A 20,073-nucleotide genomic window follows, 5' to 3' on the forward strand; every position below is an offset into this window, starting at 1 on the left:
GTAAGCCAAATGTTGGTGTCCCTCTCTTAAACAGGAAATCCTGGTGCCTGAGGCCTCTGAGTTTGATCAGTGGGAGCCAGAGGATGCACTGGATTCAAGTTGTCCAGTGACAGCAATTATTCCAACCTGGAGAACTTTAACAACTTTGGACATGAGTCACAACAGCATCTCTGAAATTGATGACTCAGTGGTAAGAAGTATTTTTAATTTGTGGAAAAAATATTACTTATTACTTATGCTGTGGCATATTATGCACAGCAAGGATTTTGGATTTGCTCTACTGCTTTTTCTGGAGAATTTTCAGTTGCACTTTATGTTGGTTATCTACCCAAGTTAGTGCTTAGGAGGTTTGTTCTATAAGAACTTCATTTCCTTTGCTGAAGGAGAGTACTTTTGTAATTTTGTGTTCTGTAGGCATTTCCATGAATTCTCACTTTTTGAAATATGCTTTTACTGTTTGCCTTGGCTGTAGGAGCCAATCAGAATTTTTAAAATTTTTTTTTAAAGAAAAAATGCCTCATGGCTCAACTTTGGAGCAGTTATCAAGGCTGGAGTTTCCTGCATATTTAAAAATCTATGACTTGCTGGCAGCTTTCTTGACATCAAAACAATATGAAAAGCATGAAACCAAAATTTTGGAGTATTTTGCCAGTACTTTAGAATTTTGTTTTGTAAATCAACTGTTAAGAAAAAAATTAACATTCATCACAAGGGCATGGTAAAATATGAAGATAGCTTTTTACTTGAGCTACTCTTGTGAAGCAGGAAATAATTACATGTGTAGCTCAACCAGACATCATAGACTTGGAGCATAATTATCTTGTTCATAATTTTTTGGGATGTAGATTTAAGATGCTTCAAGTCTGTGTGCAGGTCTTAACTGGCCTGTCAAGGCAAATCAATTCTGAGATTACAACCAAATTAAAGCAGATGCAAAACACTGATGTCAGAATTCAGCATCAAGTTCAAGGTTTGAGACCTCCAAAATAAAAGAATTTCTAAGTTAAAATGCATTTTCTACAAGTTTGTGTGACCTGACCTTGTAGTTCTTGGCTGGTATAATCAGGAATGGATTTACTCTGGGTTTTGGTACTACTGTCTTTATCCAGGTTTGTGTGTAGCATAAATCCCCTGGTTTATCTGTTTGATAAGACCAAAGCAGCATTAGTGAGTTTTATCTATAATTAGTGGGGATAAGCTAGGAGAAATTATTTGTCTTCAGTAAGAAACCAGGTTTTAGATTAAAACTGAATGGTGCCCCTCAGAGTAACCTGGTTTTCTTAAGAGCAGGAGTCAGCCCTTTTTTGCCCCAAGTCACACAGAATGCTTTCTTAATGCCAGAAGCTGGGAAGAGAGACTGTGTTGGACAAGACCTTTCCATTGCTTTTGCTGGTCAGCAGGTACTGAAGGAAGTGTGGCCTGACTTAAAACTAAAGTGCATTTGACACATGTGGGTTTTTTCCCCTTCTAGAAATTAATTCCAAAGATTGAGTTCCTGGATTTGAGTCACAATGGGGTGTCTCTGGTGGAAAATTTACAGGTAAGTGATGCATTTGAAGGTGAATTTTTTACCCAAGTGCCCAAGAGCTTAGAACACAGATTTTTATGCTTCAGAGTTTTGTTGCTCATCTTCATGGAGAGTAGTTTCAGCCCAAACAGCTGCCTCTTTGTAGCATCAAGTACTCTTTTAGTGATGCATTTCTTAACTGCTCCTGGATATTTTATTTTCTTTGCCAATATTGACATACATTTAGTTCTTAACTAAATTCATTCACTGCCAGCTGTATGTGTGGGTTGGTAAAAATGCAATGGAGGAAATTCCATTTCTACAAGCTTTAATCTTTGTAATGAACAGTTTCAGGCCATGTCTTTCATGCTATGTAGTGTCCAGCATGAAAACACTGTTGCACAATACAATGAGCCAGCTATAAGATAGCATCTTTATTCATTTTAATTGGTGTATGACATGAATTTTCTGTGCTGTTGTAGCATCTGTACAACCTTGTTCACCTGGACTTATCCTACAACAAACTTACAACACTGGAAGGTGTTCACACAAAACTGGGAAACATCAAAACTCTGAATTTAGCAGGAAATCAGCTGGAAAGGCTGTGTGGTCTTAACAAACTGTACTCATTAGTCAACTTGGATCTGAGCAACAACAAAATAGAACAGGTAACTGTTGACTTTTGGTGTCAAAATGTGTTAGGTCAGAAGTCGTTTCTTTTAGTGGATCAAACTGCAAATAAATAAATGTGGCTGTAGTGATTTTTCCTGGTTGTTGTTTGTATGTAATCTATGGAAGAAATGCTCAGTCTGTGTGCTCATTTTCATTTTGCCAGTGTGTATTCGTGCTTTTATTCTCAAATACTTTCAGATTGATGAAGTAAAAAATATCGGCGGCCTGCCATGCTTGGAGAAGGTGATGTTATCGAGCAACCCGCTGAGCATCATCCCTGACTACCGCACCAAAGTCCTCGCTCAGTTTGGAGACAGGGCCTCAGAGGTGAGCCCAGGGCTGCCCTTCTCACCCTCCCTTCAGCTGCAAATGCTCTGCAAACCTGAGGAGTTTTTAGCGTGCATTGGGGATGGTGTTTAGAGAGTGAAACCTTATTAATGTTATTCAGCAGTACTCCCGGATCTAAATGAGATTTTACCCTGCCTCATTGGGTAACAGTCTGTTAATATTGAAACACTGTTGTGCTGGAATGGTGTTACACTTACCAAATGTTGCTGAGTTTGCATTAAAGTGATGTTAGCTCAAGGTCTAATGTGGTAATTGTTTCTGTGTAATAGTTACATGGTTTGCATTGAGCCATGGCAATTTTTGATTGTTCCATTAATAAAAATTGGAGAATGCCTCATTTGCAATACTTTTAGGTATTTTAACTTTTTTTTAGGTTTGTTTGGATAACATTGTTACCACAGAAAAGGAACTGGACACAGTGGAAGTGCTAAAAGCTATTCAAAAAGCAAAGGAGGTGAAATACAAACTCAGCAACTCTGATAAAAAGGTGAGTCTGGTGCTGTGAGAAAAGTAGAATGTGCAGCTTACAAAAGCTTACAAAATTACTTCTACAGGTTAGATGTAAGCAGAATGAAGTGAATTTTCCTTAGCATTAAAATTTTTATGCTTTGTGTTTTAATGTGATATGAACTTTTAATGTTGCCTCTTTTTCCTATTTAGTTTTCAATGCATTTTTGGTAGTTATCTGACCTTCTATTTGTGGGCTGGCTCAGGAGAGAGGAAGTGGGAGGAAAAGATAAAATTACTTAATGGTGTACACAGTGAATTCACAGTTGACCTTAACAGCCATATTTTTTATCTTACACAAGTATTTCAGAGCTGTGATTTTACTGCTTGCGTTGCAGAGTACTGAAATTACTTCCCCAAACTTTTTTCCTGTGGGTATTCAGCAGTGGGAGAGAATCAGAAATCTGAGTTCTCCTTGCCTTCCCTCATACCTGGCTGTGTGCTGTGTACTTGGTTAGTCTTGGTTTGGAAGTCAGTGTAGGGACAGAAGAGGTTCTGTCCATACAATGTGGAAATCCGGTTTGATTCTTTTGACTTGTGACACTGCCAATTCTGTCAATACAGTGATTAGTCAGTGATCAGAATGACTTCTCTAAAAGGATTCTTAGTGGAATTCCACCTAGTGTGAAAATTGAGACTTAGAGGAGGTGATCACCCCCACCACCCCCCACCAAAAAACCAAAAACAAAAATAAAAAAGCTGGCACTAACTTTCCTTTTACTAAAATCGAGAAAGGTTGTGTGGGCTTATTTTAGTTCAGGATCTCATGTGTCCTGTGTATTTAGTTTTTTTCTTTAATTGCTGCGTACTTTCTTTATTAGATCAGTGAGGACTCCAGGCTCACTGCTGCCAGCTCCAAATCAAACTGTTCTTCTCTTACTGTTCGTCCTTCCTCTCCCTCTCTGCCTCGTCCTGTCAGCTCCAGCCAAGGTAATCATGTATGTATCGTGCTGCTGGGCTGAGCCTCTTGGTTCTGCTTTTCTAAGCTGCATTGATATACATGAATATTATGTGCATGGATTTAGGGCTCTCAAGACAAGCACAAAGACACGGTAGAATTGGCTTTGAAAGTGAAAGTTGTATGGAATGTGACTCAGCAAAACCTACCTGTAGTTCCCAGTAGTGGTTAAATATCTGGAGTGAGAATTTGGGTACAGGACTTTTTACTGCATCATCCTGCAGAGGACTAGATGCCACTTCCAGGTTTAGAGTCATGCCTTAATGGAAAACTGTGGCATAGAGAGAAATATTTTAAAATTGCTTCACTACTCATTCTTGGTCTGCAAAATGTGAGCTCAAGCAGCATATGTTCCATTAGTGCTTTTTGCAAGAGCTGCATTTCTGTCACACCAGGGGGAAGATAGAGAAAAGAGATGAGTAAAAGACACCTGTGGGATTAGTGTTCTGGCTGAGCTGGTGATTTCAGCACATCTGTTGTGCTCTATAGTACCTGCTGGCCTCACCTCAAGTTTTTTTACTCTGTGTTTCAAATGAATGTGCCTGCTGCATTAGGAACTTAGAAGAATGACTTAACTTTCTTCTTTAGCCCATAGGACTGACTTATGTGAATATTCACTTGTGACTGAGAAAAAGAAATAGTTGCTGGTTTTGGCTTTTGTCTGATTGAAAAGTGCAGTAGAATATGCACAGTGAGAGAAAACGTCATACCCATCTAAAAGAGCTGGGATTATCTTCTCAATTTCTTGGCATGGGGCAGGGGGAGCACAGCTTCCTCTTACCATTAGTCAGTGGATTGGTGGATAAGGGAGAGAAGCATCCCTGAGGAGCTTGATTTTTGGAAAAAATCCATTGCTGTGACTTCTGCAGAATCAGCAGAGGTTTCTTTGTTCACTCTAGAAAAACGAAACTGTTCTGACAGCATTTGATGAGGGGGTAGACACCTTGATACACATTTGTTGCTATTTGTGTACTTTGCTTTTGTAGCCCTTCTAGATAATTTTTCATCTGCAGAAAAAATGCCAGTTTTTCCAAAATCAAGTAAATGCTTGCTTTAAAATATTAAGCACTTGATAAACTGTCTCAGTTCTGTAAATATGTAACAACCTGCAGTTTTATACAGGACTTGCTGTAAAAATATGACTTGCTGTCAGCAACCCCTGGGACTGTTTAAATTATTTATCAACAATTTTTTTTCTACTACAGTAAATGTTTAGGAGCAAACAAATCTTGAGATAAAAGAAAATATAGATCTTTCTAAAGGACTTAGGAGTTCTATAGAGTGGCATAAGGGTCAAGGCTTATTTAGTGTAGTCCTTTTCCATAAGATTCATTCAGTAGAATTTTGGGGAAGGCTTTTATAAATAATGGGAAAATGAGGGCTGTGCAGGCTATTTCTCAGCTTCAACAATAAAAATTTATTATTTGCTACATATCTAACTATGAAGGGTTGTTTTCAAAATACCAGTTTTGAGAAATCTGTTTTAAAGAAAATGGAAATATGCTGAGCAATTAGTTTCACTGATAGACCTTAAGTCATGAATAATGGAATTAATTTCCTGATGTGCTGTTTCTATGAATTGTTTTCTCTGCATTTTCTAGACACCATCTGTTTCCGTAACATATTATTCATACTTAATGTCATTGGGAAATGGCTTATGGAAAAAGATTAAATATTTATATAGGAAACAGAAAATCAAAAATAATGCTGTCATGTTCTGGTTTTCCTGTCAATTTGAGTTTCCTTCTTGCTAACACAGTATTTTGTTCAAGTAATAAATACCTCTTGTGTTTCCTCTGACCATGAGATGTCTTGGTGTAATCTGCTGAACTTTACCATCAATGCAGAAAGATAACATACAGGTTTTTTATGCTCAAGCCAGAAACATGTCCACACTGTAATTTTGTTGGTCATTTTCATATTTAAATACTTGAGCTGGCTGGTTCAGTGGCAATATTGAAAATTGATTTGCTCTGTTGAGCCAGTTTGATGCTGTGAATATCAAACTGGCAAAAAGTCAAAAAACGTCCCTGAGAATGTTGCCTTGTATTCACTCATTATAAGTTTTTACTGATGATTCAGCTTTGAACCCTTGAAAAAGGTTCCAAATAAGGTGAGATAATATCTTAAGTGGCATTTGAGAGATGAGAGCTTCGTGTCTGGTTGAAGGATGTACAGAGATATTACAGATATTGTTCAATTGAAGCTTGCAGAAATTTGGGAATGTGCTACAAAGTTCATGAAGAGTGTTCTGCCAGCCTAGCAGCTGACTAGTTCTGTTAAAACTGAGCTGTGTCAAGATTTCTTACACCAGAATTTGAGATTGAAATTGCTTTTTAGTTTGAGAAAGAAGCTGTAGCAGTCTTTTTCAATTAAACTAAAATTCTGCTTGCTTTTTTATCCTGGCTATTGTGTGAAGGTATGCTTTAGCTTTACTGATTTATGATTAGATCTTGATTATACAATTTTAATCCCGCTTGATTGGCAGATACTATAAGATATTTATTTTTGCTCTGCTTCAGTGATTTAAAGAGTTGTTTATGTTTGTTCTAGAAATAATTTGTGAAGATACAGTCCTAGCCAACAGTTTTTTGCAATCCAGTGATTCGACTCCTACAGACCATACAGTTCCCCAGAGATGCTTTGAAATACCAGACTCCAGATGTAAAATTCAGGTAACTGCCACACTTTTGTTTATATTATAGTATTTTTAAAAGCTTTTGCAAACTTATTTCTGATGTTAAACTTAGATTATCATAGTAATCCATAGCAAAGGTTTTTTTGCTTCTCAGAGCTATTTTATGGAAAAGGAGGCAGCCCCAAATTTGATTCAAGTGTGTTCGGTCCAGGTTGTAAATTAAATACAGAATCCAAGTTTACCAGAGCTGCAGAGAACTGTTGCTACTGTGGCTTTGAGATGTTTACCCAGTACTACTATAACATCATTTAACAGCCATTTAGATGCTGAGTGTAATAATTGTGTCTTATCATATTACAGTATCAGTTTTTGAAAGGCTATTCTCTTGCTGGTAGAGCAGAAGAATCTTCTCTCTGTCAATAGGCAATGGCCTTAATTTGTCTTCTTCAATCTCCTCCTGTCTGATAACTTCTGGTTTGTGATTTCATTTGTGGTATTGGAAGCACTCTTCATATGCATGGCTTCAAGGAATAAGACAGGAAGACTTGGTGTCTCTTCCTTTGCTACCAGTGTAGTTGGTGTTTGTCAGGTTCCCTTAGTGTTTGGCTTCATGTTACACTAATTCACTAAAAGTTTGTAGAGTGCTGAAATGCCTGGGTCACAGGCTGGATCTGTTCTCAGGTCAGCAGCAGAGTTCATTCTTCTTCTGCCTTAGCTGAATGCCCAGCCTAAAGCAAACATTATTTTTGGGTCCTCAAAGGGTGGCTGTTAAACTCCCTGTAAAAACAGCAGGACTTGGCCAGCTTTAAAAAGCATGAGCCAGCTTTAACTTTGCTTCTCATGTGTGCTGAACTCTTAAGTAGTTTACAGCTCCCTGATGTTGCTTTTTTCTCCTTAGGCACCTGCCTCTTCATTGGCTTCATGCAAAGAGTATGGTGGTGGTCATCATGTGTGGTAAGCTACATAAATAAACTCTGGTTTAAATCCTTGTTAGCTTTTGGGTAATAACAGTAGATACTGTTGTCTTAAACACAGCCTTTAAGGCAAAACAATCTCTTTCATTGTATTCTGCCTCTGGTTTTTTGAACAAAAAATATGTTTTTAACCTTTGAACCCTGGAATGCAGCTGGTGGTTTCAGAACCAGCAATAGCTGCATTGTCTAGTCCTTTAGCTCGTGAGGTTGTACTTACTGGGGATGGGAAAGGAAAGAGGAATTAAACATTTTAGTTTTTACTTTCTATAGAATTACACACTACCAGCCTTGAAAATCAATGGCTGTGCAGTACAAAGATGTTCCACAAAATTACACTGATTTAACTGTATTAGCAAGAGCAAATATCAAAGTTCTGAAAAGCAGCACCCTGAATTGTAGGTAGCCATAACTGTTTTTAAACTCAAGTTTGTACTTATTGTGACTTCTTCTCTCTTTTGAAGTTTGGAGAGAGAACACTGTGCAGTGCCTGACCCCTGTAACACCATCATCTTGCCTTTTAATTGTATGTCCTACACTGCCACCAACCAAGACTTTATCCAGCACCTTTCTGCCTCGATAGTGCAGGCTGTGCAGAAATCTGCCCCCTCTCCCACAGAGAATAAAGGAAGCCCTGTGGGTACTTCCACAGCCACAGACAAAGCAGATGGATATTTTGAAATGGGACTTCATGAAGGAGATCAGACTTTTGAGTTCAGCACTACTTTGGATGCTCAATCATCTGACAACATAGCAATGGAGAGTGTTGACATAGTCAAAATTCTCTGGAGCTTTTCAATTCACATTCATAAAGGACTCAGACAGTTTGCTTCCTGTTTGGTTTTGACCGATGAGATGCTAGCTGTGTTTGAGATTCCTCATCAGGAATTGAGAGGAAATTGCCAGCACATCCCTTCTGCCTTGAAATTAACACTGTGTTTTCCCTACACTGATCTAATAGAATTTGGCTTTCTCCTGCCAGAAATCTGTTTAACTCTGAAGCTGAAAAACAGTGACCACTGCTTGTTTATTGTTTCAGAATCCCAGAATCTTCAAGACTTTTATTCCTGTTTACAAACGTGTTGCTCTCAACACTACACATCAGTGTTACCAAGCTCCACATGGTACTGTAGAAAAGCAAATCTCCAAGAATTTCTCTGTCAGCTCATGGAATTGAATTGCATTTCAGCTGAAGATGTTGAAATAAAAGGTTGTTTCCCAACATATCTTGTTTATGGGAATAAAACCAACGTTCAGAAAGTCTTGCATCAACCAGAGTCAGCTGGCAATAGCAAGGAATGGTCAAAGAATGCTTTGTGTTCTGCACTTTATTCTTCAGTTTATAAATCTTCTGACCAGAGTCCCTGTGTGGTCCATCCGTGTTGGATACTTCTAACACCCCAGCATTTGTACATTGTAAAGGTGGATTTCAGCTTACTGCCAGGTAAATGGGCAGGCACAGAGGAGTTGGGAAGTGTATTTAAGCTGAACAGAATTCCATTGGCATCACTTGTGCTGCATCCAACTCACGGTGCCACGCAGCAGAAGGGTTCATTTTCGGATGGGCACGTGCTGGAGTTGCTTGTTGGATACAGATTTGTTACAGCAGTGTTTGTTCTACCTCATGAGAAATTCCACTTTCTAAGAATCTACAGCCTTCTAAGGACACTGCTCCAGGATGTTAAGACTATTATTATTTTCAAAGCTTCAAGCAAATCGGATGCCGTAAGAAATCATGCTGTGGAGGCAAACAGACACAGTCAGGCAGCCAGGTAAGGATTCCTGTGAAAGGTCTCTGCCACAGTGCTGGATGTGGCCTGACCCCTGTGTTTGCTGCTGTCATTGTGGTTGAATTTGGACTGTAGCATTGATGAAATACTTCCACAATGTGCTAGTCTGGTGTAAGTGTGGTTATCCTGGACTGTAGCAGTCCACCTTTTTTTTTTTTTTTTCTGTTTTGTTGCTGCAACGTAAAATGTAATTTCTGGTGGAAGGAAACTTCCTTTTTCATGTCCCTGCAGGCTGAAGTTACAGCAGATTGACAGCTATGGTCAAGATAGAAATAATAATAAACTACTAAAAATGGAAGTTATCTAATTTTAACTTTTGAATTAAATACAAATATTTTTGAAGGGAAAAAGCTGTGCAGATCTTTACATTTTTTTGATTATTTATATTCTGGATCTTTTCTAGTTTCTGCAAGCCTCATCTGACCTTGTCATCCTTATACCCATCTGAACTTCTTATGCAGAAGATAACAGAAGACAACCAGATTCCTGTTCACATTCATGTTTCTGTGTCTCTGCAGTATGTGGCTGGGCTGAAGGGAAGAGCTCTGGTTGAATTTTTCCATAGCAACATTGCAGAGGTATCATGTCTATATCAAGGGTACAAAAACATGCTTTGTGACCTTTCTGTACTACACAGTATTCATAAAAACTTTCCTGAGCAAATTTAGCCATGAGAATTAGGCTCTGGGAAACCTGAAAATATTTTCATCAAGAATCTGTGTGTTATTCCATTTTGGGTTCCCTGCTACAACAACTGGGATCCTGCAAAGCATATTTTGCCTTCAGGATCTGTGGTGCTGAACAGGAGAGTACACTAATTATGTCTGAAGATGTGATTGCTCCAAGAATGTTCCTCTATTCTCTTTAAAGTGGAAAAAGGAAAGAAAATCACAAGAATGAAATTATTTTGGGATGGTTCTTATCTACATCAGTAAATAAGTATTCTGACTTGTTTTTGTAGTACTGTGCATGACTGCAACACATGTACATGGCTGCAGGTACTCCAGAAACATGAACAGATAAACCTGATTCTGAAAAACATTAAAGTGTATGTGGGGAACATCAGATTGAAAAGTAAAAACATTACCCAAAATTTATGATGTGGCTTTTTGAGTGACAAATCACTGTGATCTGAATACAAATTGAAAAGCTTGAGACATAGATACATTTTTCTTATTCCCTTACGTCTCTTCCAAATGTTTTAAGTAAGCACAATTACAAGCTGAACTTCTCTTTTTATATCAGGAGAAGCTGATAAAAAAGCAGGTGACTCATTTAAGGGTTCACAGTAAGCCCACCAAGTTAGAAGCTGGGAAGATGCTGAGTTGGAGCAGCAGCTGCAGTGGCAAGCTGTGCTCCTGTCCTCTCTCCAGAGTCTTTGAATCCAACCCTCAGAAACACCTAAAGCCAGACTTGAGGTTTGGGAGGCCACTGCTCAGCTGGTGATTAAAGTTTTGCCTGCAGTGCTTGCCCTAAAAAGTCTTTCTTATAAATGAGATGTTTTTCTGTATTTTTCTAATTTTGGTTAGAAAGCAAGGAATAATTTGCTTGAAAAATAATTTTCTTACATAAACACAAGATATTTTCAGTAGCTGCCATTGTGGCCTCATTTGCCACTACCTCTCTTTAACCAGAGCATGTTCAGATGCTTAAGATTTTGTAGTTCTTTCTCTGGGGATCTAAAGTTGCCTCTAAGGTGATGAAACTGTCCGAAATATCAAAGTTCATGTGTTTATGAAATAAAATTTACATCTTAGGTGGAAAATGAAGAGTTGAGACACCTCATGTGGTCTTCAGTTCTGTTTTACAAGACTCCCAGTGTGGAAGTGATGGCTTGTGTGCTTCTCTCAACAAAAGCTATTTACTTTCTGTTGGATGATTCTTTCATTCATGCAGATGAGCACCAGTCAGGTAAAATAGTTACTTTGATCCTTTAATCATGTTACCAATGTAATCCCTCTCTCTGTGTTTGTCCTCAGTCTAAGAACCAATTTTGGTCAATATTTTTAATTAGACCTCCTAGTTAAAGGGGTCAGTATTTGCATAAGGCTTTTATGTTCATAAAAACAGAGTCTTGAGTCATGGCTGCTTCTCAGACAGACCCTTTTAGCTGCCATGGGATCCATGCTGTTCTCTGATGTTATTTCATGGTCCCTCTCATAATGAAAATGGGAAGTGAAGGGTAATGAACCTCATGGTGGTCATTCAGTTAAAGTGTGTTATTAGTTAGTGCATGTGCTGATTTAAATCAGGTACGGGACAATTATTTTTTAAAATGCTCCTAATAAAAATTGCTTGTATTTTGCTTGAGAAATGTTTACTCACTGTACCCAGTTTTTTCTTCGTTTCTGTCTTCAAGTGTGAGATAAGTGTTAGATTGTAATATAAAAATTATGCTTATGGAAAGAACAATCTTTTTCTTTTGACCTTTTTGTCATGTATATTTCTTTAACAGATTTTTGGAACAAAGAAAACTCAGACTGTGAAAACAGTTCTTTCCACCTCTCTTGCTGCTTTGTGCTAAAACTTAATGACCTGCAGTCAGTAAATGTTGGCCTGTTTGACCAATACTTCCGAATTACTGGTGAGTACATCTTGTGCTTTAAACTCTTCCAGTTCTATTTTGTTCTAGTCTTTTTTAGATGGATCCGTGTCTTTATTAGTGAGATGGAAGAGAGGTTTTCTGTTTCTCCTTTTTCTTGGATACCTAGAGCAAGATTTGAATCATAAGTGTACATTGTATTTTAAATGAAGAGAAATTATTTATTTTTTTGAGAGATTTGTAAGGAATCCATTGTTGTTTTCAAGAATTTGAAAGATTTCTAAATAGTAATGCATGTTTTCAGGAGAAAAAAATCGTTAAAATCTTTTCTGATGACAGTTGCATGTTGGTTCAAGAAATGGTAATGCCACAGTGAGTGAATTATGTTCTGTGTTCTCCTCAGGGCATTCTGCAGATCACATTGTCACCTGCCTGACAAGAGACAGTTACAACACTCACACCTTCATCCAGCAGCTTATGGCAGTCCTGTCACTGCTTGCACGCACTCCTTCACCTGAACCAGTAGATAAGGACTTCTACTCTGAATTTGGGAGTAAAAACACAGGTGAGTCTTTTCTACGTGCCATGACTTATTTAGGCGTCATACTTTAGGCTTCACCTAAACTGTACTGATTAAAAACTCTTTTGAGGGACATTTATGCATCAGTCATTTCCTATTTGATACTTCAACTAAACTCCCTGATTTAATTATCTTAGATGTGCCTTATGTGAGCAGGATTGTGAAAAGTATGTAAGAGTCTTGCACAAGTGAAGTTACTGATGGCTTCTTGCATTCACCCTGGACTTACATGGTTAGAAATTTACAGAAAAGTGTGTTGGTAATGCAAGAAGGACTCTGGCAGAGACCTGCAATCCAAGTACAATTGTTTCACTATTGTTTTTAAGCAAAAGACATGTATCAATAGATACAAAACTTAAATTCTTCCAGCTACAGCCAGCTATCAAGCAGGTTGTTGTTTATCCTAGTACATTAAGAAATTGTTGTATAGCACTAAATAGAGATATAATAATGTATGTTTCTTGCAGGAAAAATGGAGAATTATGAACTGATTCACTCTAGCAGAGTAAAATTTATTTATCCAAATGAAGAGGAAATTGGGGACCTTGCTTTTCTAGTGGCAGAGAAGATGGATGGTTTGACCAATCTTCCATCCCTCAACATCCTTCTGTATGTGTTGGCATTTCAAGTAAATCACTTTGAAGGATCTGCTCAGAACACTAGTTCACTTCAACCTAAAACACTGATCTTGACCAGCTCTGATTTGTTCCTCTTTGATGAAGATTATATCAGTTACCCACTACCTGAATTTGCTAAGGAGCCACCAAAGAGAGACAAGTACCAGCTTGCAGATGGAAGACGAATCCGGGATTTAGACAGAGTGCTCATGGGGTATCAGACATATCCACAGGCCCTTACATTTGTGTTTGATGATGTTCAGAATCAGGACCTGATGCAGAATTTAACACTGGATCACTTTGGAGAAACTGATAGTGTCCCAAAGGGAAATTCCAAACAAGAGGGCAGCAGGAACAGAGAGATCCAGTGGTACGTTTTTATCCCAAGTGCAGAAAGCAGGGAGAAATTAATTTCATTGCTTGCAAGACAGTGGGAGATCCTGTGTGGTAGGGAATTGCCTCTGGAGCTCACTGGGTAGTTACTGCCCAGCCAAGTGATTTCAGTCTGTATTACAAGGTAAAGCACAGTGAGTAAGTAGATAGCACCTGTCAAGTTCTCTTTGTGTTCATGAGGAGCTGACCTGGACTCCTTTGTTCCCTGGTGCAGTGAACATGTAATAGTACATAGAAATATTCTGAAGTGTTAACTGGGGACTGACCTTCTTGTACAGTCTATTTTTATGCAATAGTATATAGTGAAAAAAACCACATGAGACATCCTGGGAAACTGTATGGAAAATTTAAGGAGTCAACACTAGATATTCTGTCGTCTGGGGCTGTTAAGGTTTCCACTATTTTTCTGTATATATCAGTCTTGCTGTTCTATACAAATTCTAATGTGTAAATAAGGGTAAATGCTTGTGTATGTTCAAGTGCAATGTTCTTTGTACAAGAAGTATTTTGGGTATGCTGCTAATGCTTATTATTTAATGACCTTACAGTTTTACATATGTTTTTCTTTGAGGCCAAGTGTAATTATTTGCTGCCAATCATTAACTTAACAGTAAAATTTGAGCCACAAGCAGGTAACAAATTTTCATATGAAACTATTTTCACAGGCATTCATTTTCCTTCTCCAAGGATAAAAGAGTTGCTTGGTAAAGATCCCCTCAGTATTGTCTTGAAAGTGGAAATACCCAATGTGGGTATATTGGCATTTTGTCAGCAAATAATGGATTTGTATCTCTGAACACAAAGTCTTTCTTTTGCCTATCTTGTCAATACAAATAAAGTGTAATTTGACAGTTTTCTTTTGGCCTTGTCTTTATTCAAGTTTATATCTTGTGCTTCCACGATACCATATGGCAGTTCAGCAGCACCCATTCTGTTCCTTGAGTGCATTGTAAAGTATGAAATGTGCAGCAAGATGAAAGAAGAAAATAGTTCATTCTCCTACAAGACTGTTAGTCCAGAAATACAGCTGAGTCATGGAAACTGAGGATCTGCAGCCTCTAAACACAATTTGAGGATTTATTTCAAGTACTTTTGCTTATCTGTGAGATATAAGGGATTTTCATTCTAAGCTGTTGTGTTTAACTTGATGGTTACTGTGCCCAGCAAATTTTAGCATCCTCCATGACAGTAAAGTCCCTACTCACTATTATGAAGACAGATATTGACATTGAAAAAGAATGTATCTATAAGTTCTATATTCAGTGGGAATAAGGGAAGAACAGTTTTGATATTTATTTGGTAGCTGATGATGCTTAAAACTGGTGCCCCTTAAACACACAGAGAAATCTGGGTTGGAAGAGACCTTGGGACATCCAACTTTAAACAGGGCAATCTTCAAACAGGTTGCTCAGGGCCTGGTCCAAACAAGTTATGAGTTTTCTTCCAGAATGGCATGTCCACAGTGGTATTAGGAATTTGGTGGGTTTCACAGAGTATTTTTCCATGCTGTTGCAGAGCTTGGCTGTGCTTTTTGGATTTCAGAAGCCAGGAATGTTGCAGTCAGTGCAAGGATGACAAAGACTGAGGCAGCCAAAGTCAAATTGTATTGCAGGATGCAGTGGAGTTCCCAAAGCAAGCAGAGATGAGGAGCATAACTGGAGTGCAGCTCTGCTCCCAGTTTGCCAGAGGAAGCCTAACTCCTTAAGCTTAGACTGAACTGAACAGTTAAGGTAGGTACTGTAGGATTTTGGAGAAAACTGAATTTTCCTCTACTTTAGAGCACTTCTGTTCTCTGAAATCTCAAGGTTGCTTATGTTCATTTCATTTAAGTTTAATTATCATTGGGTAGAAAAAGCTAATTTCTAAGTTTAACATCCTAGGAATAAAGTAATTAAAAGAAATCTTAGGTCTTCACTAGTTCTTTCTGAAGTAGCTCTGTTAATCACTTACTGATAATTGTCCAGGGTAACACTTGAGGAGCCTGTGGCAACTTAAACAGTCTGATTTTCAAAAGCATTTGAGGACTTACCAAGTGAACAGATCATTTACAAATGAATTTATAAATGAATACAAAGGGAGTCTGTAAGGATTCCTCTGGAACCGCCTGGGATTTGAGCCAGCGTGGACAGATCTGTCTCTCCAATGAGGATTATACTTGTCATTGCTTCTGGGTAAGTCAGCCCTGCTTCCATCTTATTTATAAGGGCTGTTCTGGGGGTCCCCTGTGCTTGAGACAGACATGAGTTCTGTTTAAGCATCTTTTGTAAAACCCAACTGTTTTAAAGGTATTTTAAAGCAGTAGTGGTACCAGAGAATCTTGTATTAGAGTAAGCAGGGATAATCCCCTGCTTGTCACATACTTAGAGCAGGTAAGGCCTCTTTTTCATATTTTATTGTAGAAAAAAAACACATCTCTGGTTAAAATTGAAATTCTTTTTAGGTCCACAGCTGTTTAAAACATAGAATCTGTGCCTTTGGAACAGATTATTAATCCAGGAAATAGCTGCAATTCCTCCTTTGTATCTTGGTAAGCATTGATCACATTTCAAGATTAATGAAATGTTCAGTACAACTGCAGTATGTTTTGATTCTTTCATTAACTATCTTACTTGTGATGCTATCAGAATTGTTTATTTTTAGAGCATTTTTTCAATAAATAATCTTTTATTCTCTGCTAAATAGAGCGTGGGCTATACAAAGCCTTTTCCTTGATACTTCACCTCTTTTTCCATTTCTACCTGGAAAAAAAAAATTAGAAATGACAGCTCAACCAAACCCCAAACAAGAAATCCCCCCTTTTTCGTGCTGCCAAATATCTGATCCCTTGGTGCTTTCATAGAATCACAGAATGGTTTCTGTGATTCTGCAATGGACTTTCAAAATCATCTCATTCCAACCCCCCTTCCATGGGCAGGGATGCCACCCCTGTGATTGAATTTCCAAGAGCCCCATCCAGCCTGGCCTTGGACACTTCCAGGGGTGGGGCATCCACAGAATCTCTGGGCCACCTGTGCCAGGGCCTCTCAGTGAAGGATGTTTTCCTTACATCTAAATCTCTTTAGTTAAAAAAACATTCCACTGGTTGTATCCCTGTCTGCCGTGGTTAAAAGTCTCTCATTAAAAACCCTTTAAATCCTGATATTGCTGCAGCCAGGTCTCCCTGGATCTGCTTTTGTTCCAGCCTGAACAGCTCAAACTCTCCCAGCCAGTCTCCAGAGGAGGAGAGATGCTCTGTGTTAGAGCCTGCTGGATTCAGTGCTTTGTGGGTGTGCATTTCTGTTCATTTAAGTGCAATATTAAGCTGAAAATTTTCATAAACTGTCATTCTTCAGTGCCAGCCTGTTGTCTTTATTGTGTAATTTTAATGTAGTCTTTTGTTCTTAAATACAGGAACTTAAGTGAGGTTTCCTTGAAAATGTACAATCACTTATCTTGAAACTAAACTGATTCCTTCAGTTCACAAAGATTTCCCAGAACTTTCCACGTTTAGTTTCTACAGAAAGCTCTGCAGAATGAAGTCACTGTCAACAGCTGAGCTCACATAGAGTAGTCTTGATTTCTACCTCTTTTTTTGCAAGAGCACTACAAAGCCCTGCAGGCATATTCCTCTTTAGTAACCCTTTGTCCTCAAATTGTCTCCAGCTTCCAACCCTTGTTCAACATTAAGACGATATCTGAGTAGCTGAAGTTATGACCAGAAACACACAGAGGCTGGTGGGGGGACCTTTGTCAGGAAAGTATCTCCTGAACTCTCAAACTTCTGTGTTCTGGCTTTACAGCTGATGTAGATATTTGCCACCCTAGGAAGACCCAAACAATTATTTTTGTTCAGTGTCATCTGCCAAGGATCAAGGTTTTAAAACTTCCCTTGTATCACAATTAAAAAATTGTAAATGAATTTCATCAGGAATGAAAGTAAATGAGGTGCTGACCTGGGCTGCACTGTTGTCTCTGCAAGAAGAAATGACAGTGTGACCTGCATCCTGTGTGTCCTGTGTCCATTCCTGTGCTGCTTTACAGAGCTCTGCTCTGCCTGGCTGTGCATGTGCTGCACAGTCATGGATTTCCATCAGCCCCTCACCTTCTTGTTCTTATCAGCCCTGATAATGAACCGGGGTTTTTTAATTGGTGTAACACAAAGTGCTGCTGCATCTTACTTGCATTCTGATCAGAAAGTTTACTTGTGCAGTAGTAATCTTCAAACACACCAAATCTTAGGCAGAAAACAGCCACATGAGGAAAAGCAGGGAAGCTGTGGCTCAGAGCAGACCACAAGCTTCTGTAGCTTGATGCCCACCTGATTTTAAAGGGCATTTAGTAACTTGGAAAGCTAAAATTTGATGTGAAAAAGGGAGGATGGGAAATTCATTAGATCCAGAAAGACTGGCCAGCACTGAAAAAATCTGCCTGAATAGGTGCATGAAGAGCAGTAGCCAGAGTAGCTGAGGAGGGCACCAAGCCCTTGTGCTTCAGTCTTCAGGGCCTCTGAGAGGGGATGACAAGAACCCCTGGCATCTCTGAAGTTGCTGAAAATGCAGAGCTAGCAGGATTCTGACTCCCATCAGTGCTGACCTTGGCAAACTGTTGGGTACAGCTTGAGCCAAGCACATTGTAGGCCCTCTGTGTCCCTTACAGACAACAGGGCCTCAAGAATTAGCAGCACTTCATGGGAGAGCTCACTGCCTCTGCCAGCGTGCTCCTGTCAGCAGGTACTGAGCTTCAGTAGCTCAGCTATTGGAACAAAGAGCTTTACCCAGAATTCTAATTAATATTGGGTACCTGTGGGGAGTTTAGAGTCTGACTTTCCAGTACAATCCCAGATTAATAAATGGGAAAGGTACAAAACTAAAACCAAGAGACAGGAAAATGTTGCTGTCTTTCACTGCAGCAGAACATGTAAAGAAACTCAGAATCAAGAGAAAGTGATAGGCCAGACTTAAAGCACTTATTTACCGACATTGGAACTGGTGCCCATAGAGGTTTTGGAGTAACAGGATGTGAGCAACCATGACAATTTCTTTCTGAATTGTGCCACAGCATTGTGCTCAGGCAGCCCTACTTGTCTGCTTGGAAGTGGACTACCTTGTGTGTGAGAAAGAGAAGGATAAACAGACTCGTCTCTCTGTGCAATCCTTGCAGGATTTTTGCTTTTATGAGCAAACCTTAAAAATTCCAGTTCCTTCCAACTTGCCAAGAGGAAAGGAAAATTAGGGTTGTGTCCTTGCATCTTCCCCAGGACCCTGAGGGTATGTTGGGTAAGTATGGTTCAGCTGGCCCCATTCCTACACACAACCACTATTGGCTTGGCCTGCTTAATCCTTTTCAGACTCACAGCCTTACAACTCAAGCAAAGGGACTTAATGTCCTTTCCCAGCTTTGCCAGAAGTGCAGAACAAGAGTCCTTTTCTCTCTGTGGATGTAACCAAATGGTCAGTTCCCAGAGAAGCTGTGTGGCAAGGTAGACTGGATGGCAAATCACTTGCCTTGGCTCTGTAGTTTCTATACAAAAGATTTCAATAGCAGGAAATTGCCCAATCTGGTCAGAGCTGCACACACTTCACAGAACAGAGCTGGTGACCCAGCATTTTAAAACACAGTGTGTGGTACAGGCAGGCAGGGAGTCTGGGAGGGTTTGCAGCCTTATCCTTTGCCTCTATCCAAGTGGGGGTTTGGTTTCTTATTCTGTGAAACAGATTGAGTAATTTTTACCAGCAGATTCTCAACTTTAAATGTTAATGTGTACACAATAAAAATTCCAGGTCTTACAAAAGTTGCTTTAGAGGACTCAGCATGTCATTGATGCATAAATAAGAAGAGAGGGAATTTTTCCCTGAGAGAGAAAAATCCTGAGCTTTCCTGCTGCCAACAATCTGCTGATGATGGGGGAGACTGAGCCCACAAGGTAAATTTTAAGTGTTTTGTAGCAGTCATCTTGAAGAAGTCAGGGCCAGAATTTGAAGATGTTTCTGAGACCCATGTCTGTGACTTCTGCTAAACCAGCCACCTTCTGTTATGTGGGCAAGAGACACTTGACAGATAAGTCAATCTCCATGCTTTCTAAAACAAATAAATCCATGTGTGAAACCTCACAGATAAACACACTGCCAGACAGTTGACAACTCCTACTGTATGCTTTAAAATTGGATTTGTACAATCCTATTTCAATCAAACATTGACTAGGACGTGAACAAAATCCTCCTACCCTGCCTGCACAGGGCTGTTTGTGTATTCTGTCATTAGATCTTTACAAGCCTTGCCTAAATTTTCTCTTTTGACGAAGGCTCTCTGGCAAATCTCAGGATCTTGCTTTATGAGATTTTGGGGTCTGAAATACTTAGTAGAGATGTCTCTGTGCATGAGTGGGTCTAATATTGAAATGAGTGAGGGAACTGGGGTTTTTATTTGTTGACAGTTTTGAAGACTATTGGACTAAACAGTGGAATCAAAAAATTGATCCCAATGCATTTTGCCTCTAAGGCATAAAGTTTTTATAGATGTCATCCATGAGAAAATACATTTATCTGCCTAGGATGAATCCATCTATGAGAAG

The 20,073-nt window shown here is 39.0% G+C and overlaps 1 protein-coding gene across 3 annotated transcripts in view; it reads left to right on the forward strand.

Annotated features, from left to right (window-relative positions):
• Nucleotides 1-14,377, forward strand: part of NISCH (nischarin) — a 29,487-nt gene extending 15,110 nt beyond the window's left edge. Inside the window, exons 8-21 of one of the 3 annotated variants that reach the window (XM_064723845.1) lie at nt 35-190; nt 1,472-1,540; nt 1,990-2,175; nt 2,378-2,506; nt 2,901-3,014; nt 3,856-3,964; nt 6,546-6,667; nt 7,529-7,584; nt 8,066-9,373; nt 9,795-9,969; nt 11,149-11,302; nt 11,847-11,975; nt 12,337-12,498; nt 12,981-14,377. In XM_064723845.1, the coding sequence (XP_064579915.1) occupies nt 35-190; nt 1,472-1,540; nt 1,990-2,175; nt 2,378-2,506; nt 2,901-3,014; nt 3,856-3,964; nt 6,546-6,667; nt 7,529-7,584; nt 8,066-9,373; nt 9,795-9,969; nt 11,149-11,302; nt 11,847-11,975; nt 12,337-12,498; nt 12,981-13,609 (3,498 nt within the window). In that variant the 3' untranslated portion in view covers nt 13,610-14,377. Of the gene's footprint in view, nt 1-34; nt 191-1,471; nt 1,541-1,989; nt 2,176-2,377; nt 2,507-2,900; nt 3,015-3,855; nt 3,973-6,545; nt 6,669-7,528; nt 7,585-8,065; nt 9,374-9,794; nt 9,970-11,148; nt 11,303-11,846; nt 11,976-12,336; nt 12,499-12,980 lie in introns of those variants that run through there. The other 2 variants (XM_064723846.1, XM_064723847.1) reach the window with 2 other exon arrangements.
• Nucleotides 14,378-20,073: the final 5,696 nt, after the last annotated feature.

The sequence above is a fragment of the Zonotrichia leucophrys genome, chromosome 12 (genome assembly GCF_028769735.1).
Source record: "Zonotrichia leucophrys gambelii isolate GWCS_2022_RI chromosome 12, RI_Zleu_2.0, whole genome shotgun sequence".
Lineage (NCBI taxonomy): Eukaryota > Metazoa > Chordata > Aves > Passeriformes > Passerellidae > Zonotrichia > Zonotrichia leucophrys.